General features: G+C 54.2%; 1 protein-coding gene across 1 annotated transcript; it reads right to left on the reverse strand.

The window, feature by feature from the left end:
- Nucleotides 1-3,777: 3,777 nt before the first annotated feature.
- On the reverse strand, nt 3,778-6,284 carry CCM_01115 (Golgi traffic protein SFT2; the record flags this gene model as incomplete). Its single annotated transcript, XM_006666272.1, has 7 exons — nt 3,778-3,927; nt 4,046-4,196; nt 4,453-4,693; nt 4,766-4,966; nt 5,562-5,918; nt 6,023-6,151; nt 6,224-6,284. 7 exons carry the CDS (start codon nt 6,282-6,284, stop codon nt 3,778-3,780), a joined length of 1,290 nt encoding a protein of 429 aa, XP_006666335.1.
- Between the last annotated feature and the right edge of the window lie 287 nt (nt 6,285-6,571).

The following is a 6,571-nucleotide window of genomic DNA, read 5'->3' on the forward strand; positions in this document are numbered from 1 at the left end:
ATTGGACCCTTTACTTATTCTGGCCAATTTTTTTCTATTAAATCAGAAAGCGCCCATTTGTGCTCTTTTGGTGTCCACACGCCGGCTCCACACTGTCCTGGATATCCGTCAACGTCGGTTGTGGGGAGCAAAAGCGTCCAAATTGAAAAAATGCTGCAGAAAAAACTCTTTTGCCAAACCATTACTCCGTAACTACCAGACACGGTTTTTTTTCTGGCAACCTGCGCGAATAACGCGCATACCTAACCCTGTCAGCGTGATGAGGGGGTAAAGCCTCATCTTGCCGTTGACTCTCACCACCGTCACACCCAACCAAGCCTTGGCCGCTTTCTTCATTAATACGAAGACGGGCACAAAAGACGAGAAAGGGCCCTAGTTACTATGCAAGCCACCCTTCCCTTCCCGTAGCTATGCCGAGCAACCCGCAACGAGACAAGAAAAAAAGTTCAGGGCAAAATGCTACCTACATATCACCCGGCCGGTGCCCTTCCAAAGCGGCAGCTGCTTTCTTCTACCCCGAGGTTCGCGGCTTAAAAGTACTATATGGCTTCCGGTTCCGATGTTCCCTAAAAAGTCCGTGGGATGGCGAGGCCTCCTCTTCGTCCTTCCTCCCCGCAGCTCCAACCATGCACCTGAGCGGAGGACAATACTGTAACTACCTAGCTACCGGTAGAGAAATAATAAAGAGCGTCCTGGTATGACAACGTACGAGGGTTGCCGGCCATATCCACCCCGAAAAGCTGAGGCATCCCGCCACCACCTCGAACCGCACCTCGCCAAAACCGCCACCACACACACTCAATACCCATTCTTCCTATTCTCCCATCCAGCCACATCATCAAGACAATTGCATCCGTGGCGTCAAGACATGGATCAATCAGGAAGGCCGTTGGGGGCTGGTTTGCTCTAGCGCCCTGGCCTCCGGGGTCGCGCCCAAGGACAAGGTGGCACTTTATGTAGTTATGTTCTTCGTACGCTTGGCCTAGACCAGGCCATTGCCCAGTCCATCAGGCGATGCGGCAAGGTTCGTGTCTCCTCGGCCTGGAAATCTCACTCTTGACATGCCACAAAGAGGGTGGTATGGTGACAAAACAAGGGCACACATACTAACTAGCTAGGGACCCTCCACTAAATTAATAAGGTAATGAAGATGAATGAATAATAGGAAACACACAGAGGGTAATAGCGGTTAAAGAAGAGTATGTGAATGGGGGGTATAACAAAGCATCAAGGTACAGTGCATACCTAGGTAGTTATGTGAAAGAGCACTTGTCTACTTAGTCACCCAGCCAAGTGCATGGCCAAACAAGTCAATCAATAGTCAGTGACTCTCTCCCCTCTGCCGGTGCTTTCTCTGCAGGTAATTAAACCCGCTCGCAGACAAATCCACAATAACCACAGCGGCCCGCGGCTATGAACCGAAGCCGACGTCATGGGGGGCGCCCCCCAACTACCTGTCTCTATGAACACGTTTGTGCCACCAAACAAGAAGCCAAAACACGGTGCCTTGACACGCTTCTCTGCGCCGTCGCTCATCGCAGCGAGATGCCCGTATGCGCAGCTCCCAGACAGGCAACCAAATCGGACCATTCACCTCCCTCGGATTTGCAAAGCATATCGTGGCTTTGTCGCTCACGGCGCAAGGTGGCGGGCGACCCGGGGCTTTGTGTGTGTGCCCACCCAGACAACAGAACATTGCGTCTGGGACAACACGGCCCTTGTCTTTTTATGCATATTTTGCTGCGCGCTTTGTCATTGCCGCCTATTTTTATCCTTTTCCTTGATCGTCTTTTTCTTCCCAAACCTCATGCAAGGCCCGCAGCTTGTCTGCCGTGCTTCCGTGAGGGCCGGCGTTGTCCCCCTTTTTTTCCCATGTGGTCGGTTTCTTTTGACGGGGGGGGGGGGGGGTTGAACGGGACGATGGGGGGCGAACACGGCCAACATCCCTGCGAGAGCATCTTTGACACCTTGTCCGAGTCCGACTCGGACGACGAGCGGCCTTTTCCCATCATCCACCATACCCTGGTAAAAAAAACAGTCGCGGTGCTGCTGGCTAACTACTCATTTCAGGCGCGCCCTTACTCAGCCCGTTGGCTTGGCTTCTTTTCCCTTGGCCGTCGTCCCAGCATTCGCGAGGCCGAAATGCTGGAAAACCCGTATGCGCATTGGACGAGGAGCTCATCAAGGCATTCGGTACAGAGGGGTCGCGTTGACACCAGACAGATTACGTTCAGGGACGGCGCAGACTTGTGGCCAGCAAGCGCCAGAAGCTCCATGACACGGCCGCATTGCCCTGTTGCTGCTCATCACCCGCGGCAAATGAGGTCCTGCGGATGAAACGTGTGGAAACGGGTGGGAATCAATCACTATGCGAGAGATGGGGTCTGGATAAGCGCGTGCGAGGCAGTCAGATGGATGGGCATCAGCTCAAGGAGACAGCGGGCCGCATTACGCTTTCTCGCGTGCTTCACAAGACCAGCTCGGTATTTCTCGAAACCGGAACAACCCGATAACAAAAGACCGAAAAGCCGCAGATGCGAGTAAGCTGAGCTGGTCCAAAGTCCACTACATCGCTGTTCTACCCACCAGTGTGGCGCGCGGGCCGTTTGCGCCGCGGAGATCTCGGCTCGGCCGGCCCCATTACGGATAACTTCGACTACTTCTCAAGACCAGCCCGCGCGTCCAAAACGGTGGCAATGCTGCAGAAAGAAGCCTGCAAACCTCCCGATGGGAGTAGGCTGAACAGGCCCAAGTCACTGCATCGTGCTCTACTCAGTTAGCAGCGCGGGCCGTTTGCATCATGCACATCGGGCCGCCCATGTGGGAAGCCGAAAAAGCACAAGTAGCCGTTATCACTGATGACCAGAAGACCCAAGTTTCGAAGAAACTCGCTGCTCTTCCCGTCGGGCCGGCGCCGTGTCTATTTGTGATTTGTGACGCCTTCATCCTCCCCCCGCGCGCGCAAAACGCAACGAGGCTCCGGATGACGTACGTGGCCGTAGCCGCAGCCAATCTATTCCCGTCTTCATCGGCATCGTAGCCTTGCCGTGTTCAATATTGTCCCAATATCCACAAAGTTGCCCTTCCAGGGGGGGGGGGGGGCAAAATCGTAAGGGGCTCATCGCGCAAAAAGTCGCCTCCCACTCGGCGGCTATCCCAACAAAAACTCTCTAAACAGCCGATCGCTGCATAGATGACGTGCATTAGCGATGCACAGGTTTCATACAACAGCCAGTGACTAGGGCTTGCTTTAAATAGTTTTTCGTAGAAAAAATTGGGTTGCAAACAAGGGTACTGGTCGGACCGGTTTCAGATATCGTAGCGTTTCACACGCACGATGCAATATCTCGTGCAACGCTATTGGTCCGGAAGTCACAACTCATAAAAGCTACGAGGCGGCTCCGACTTTTACGTTAGTTAATTTCTTTAACTTATGAGCGTCCATAAACTGCCGACTAGACTTTGCAACTCATCTATTTCTTCTTCTGTCATTTAGACTCTGTTGTCGTAGTGGCGGTGACAGCATCGTCACATCGGCCCAACTCTGATGCGCCGATCTCTTCACGATGTTCAACATCAGCGTGGGGGAATATTGTTAATAGCTCATCCCACTCAGTATAGTAGCATTCTAATTCCGCGGTGTAGCGTCGTTGTATTATATTATTCCTTTTGTAATCGTACACTATTCATTATAGCGTGAGCTTTTGGTACAGATTTGAGCGCACAACCCCATATGCCAAGAAGTGCTCCTCCTATCAGTTCTCAGAAAAGAGAAGACTAGCCGGTATTGGATGAGTATGAGAGATTCGACAGCTTGGACTGCCAGGTGCTGGGTTGCAGTGCAGTTAGCCACTCATCCAAGATGCCGCTTGCCGTGCACCAAACGTCGTCGCCATGCGCAGACCAGTTGAGCCCATGGGAAAGTAGCTGACAAGATACCAAGCAAGGGCGGCGAGCTGGACAAGGGCTGACAGCAGTGTAAGAAGCGTGTTTTGTAGCTGCACGAGTTAGCATGAGCGCTTTACACACGGGGTCATGTGCTCACTTTTATGGCGAAGACCAACGTCATTATAATGGATCCAAAATAGGCCGCAGTAAAGGGCAGTCTGGGCGTCGACAAAAGGTGATAGATGTAGTTCATGGGGCCCATGACAGCCGCAAAGGACGCCAGAAATAGGCCAGAACCCACAGTCCATCTGCACAAGTTAGCGTGCGAGATACAGTCCATGTTAACGGGAGCAGGGTAAGAGAGCTATGACGTGCATGGCCCACGCGCAAGGCCGGTGAGCTACCCGACAAGGCATCAAGGGGGGTCGGTCGTCTACGAGACAGGCCGGCAGACAAAGCGAGTGGTTGAGGCAGAGCAACTTCTCAGATGGGCATGGCTGCAAGCGCCGGAGTAGATACAGGAAGTAGGTAAGGGTCAAGTGCCGAAAGGCGACAGGGACTTACAATAGGACAAACTTGCGCGGGCGAGTGGCGACGATGGGAAAGAGCGTGAAGCATATGACGAAGCATGCTAGGGCGGCAATGTTGCAAGCAGCAAAGACCAAGAGTCTGTCCCAGCGACTGACTATAACGTAAAGAGTTAGTTGCGACAAGCCACGAGGCGTCCCATCTGCATCACATGCAGAAATCGCGGGAGGTGGAGGGGGGCTAGGCAGAGGAAAGGCAGAACAAGCTGCAGTCCCGCCTGCAAGGGCATGTATGTGTGGCGGATGCGCAGGCACCGGACAACCCGGAGCCATGACAAGATTTTACTCACGGATAAACCACCCCTCCTCTTCCTCGCGACGAGTTGGAGCAGGTAGAGGCGCGCCGGGCGACGCTTCATGTGTGGGCAGCTGCAAATATCCGCGATCCTGAAAGGGGTTCAGGTTTTGGATGCTGGAGAAGAACCCAGTCTCCCTGGACGTATTGACGGGTTCTTCGGTGGCGCGCGACCAGCCCAGGGAGTTTATCGAGTCTCGGAACGATGAGGTAGCCATGGTAGCGGTCGAGGTGGACACCCGGAGACGGTGGGAGCGGTACGGCTACTGGCGAGACGATCGACGTAACCGGTGACTTGCTTTGCAACAATGAGGGGCACCTTTTGGACTCTGTCGCAAGGAAACCAGTCGAACAAGGCCGAGAGAGGAGCGAGATGGGGGGGCAAGCCGAGTCGTGGAGGGGGTGCGTGTGTCGATACGAGCTATTTGTTTGGTCAGTCAGAGGGGCGAGACGGTTATAGAGTTGTAGAGGGTTGGTTGTGGTTAAAGGCAGAAGAGGAAAGGGAAGGGTGGTAGGCGTTGCGTAGCCGGCCGCGCAACAGGATGAAACGTTTAGGCAGCCAAGGCGGCGCAGCGTGGCATCGCGAGGGCGACCGCGCGTCGGTTGCTAAGGACAGAAGGCGACAGGAAGTGCGATTCAAGGAAGCCGAGCAGCGATGGGCGGAAGAGGACGGGAGCGGTGGAGCAGGTGTCTCGCCAGACGGGAGGAAAGGCCCGGACGGTGGTGGAGTAGGGTGTGAGGGATGATGGCAGATGGCAAGCGGAGCATGGGAAAGGGAGAGATGGACGCACATGGGGAGGCCTTGGTCGCGGCAAGAGAAAGTCGATAACTATGGATGAAGAGATACGAAGTCAAGCTCCTGAGATGGTGTGCAAAAGGCGAGCCAGAGAGGAGGTGGCACATGATTGGCAGATGCGGGTCGGATGTTACGGTAGAGGCACTTGTGTGGGCGACTTGAACTGGTTTGGGGCCGCTAAACACGGCTAACGACAGCCAAGGGACCGCTAGAGACGGATAGCTGGGGGGGCACTGCAAGTCACATTGGAAGGCCGGGACTTGCAGCAGGTCCCATGCAGATGGTCGAAAGCCTAGAGTTGACAGAGTTGACAGGACAAGGGCAGGGACACGGCGAGGAATCGTATTTTTGGCTTTGCTATCATGACCATGCGCCGCGACCTAGCGGCACAATAGCGCAATGGTGGCGGGTGACTGTGGCGATGCTAACGATTCCTGTGGCTAGTGCTAGACATACCCGACGAATAGACAATAGACAGCACTCCGACGAAGGGCTCAGAACAAAGCACACAGACTTGAACCAACTCGACCAGCCAGGTGAGCAAGTTCACATGCAATCCAACAACGTAGACTAAAGTAGGCTCCACTGCGGCCGCTTGTTCTACCTGTTACATGTCTGCCTCTTGACGGAGCACAATGGCAGGCGTAAACCATGTACTGCGATTCGCCCATGCACGATTGTGGAAATGCCAGTTTTGGCTCCGGACCATGCAGGCCATGGGAACGGGTTGAGAAACCAGCCATGGATCGACGCGATGGGTGGTGTTACGAGCAAGGAAAGGCTATCCTGATGAGCCTGATGAGCCGACTGGGGTGCTTGTACAAGCCTGAACTAGGCGTACACTTGGCCGAGATGCGATACGAAAGAAGGAAACAACGACTTGCGCAAGTTTCAAGTCTCTGAGGCCTCCCTCATGGCTCTGCCTAACTACCCTCTCTTTCTCCCTTTCGGTTTTTGTCAAAGAAACCCATCTTCTCTTCTCTTCTCTTCTCTTCTCTTCTCTCT

This window comes from Cordyceps militaris (genome assembly GCF_000225605.1).
Source record: "Cordyceps militaris CM01 unplaced genomic scaffold CCM_S00001, whole genome shotgun sequence".
Taxonomy (NCBI): domain Eukaryota; kingdom Fungi; phylum Ascomycota; class Sordariomycetes; order Hypocreales; family Cordycipitaceae; genus Cordyceps; species Cordyceps militaris.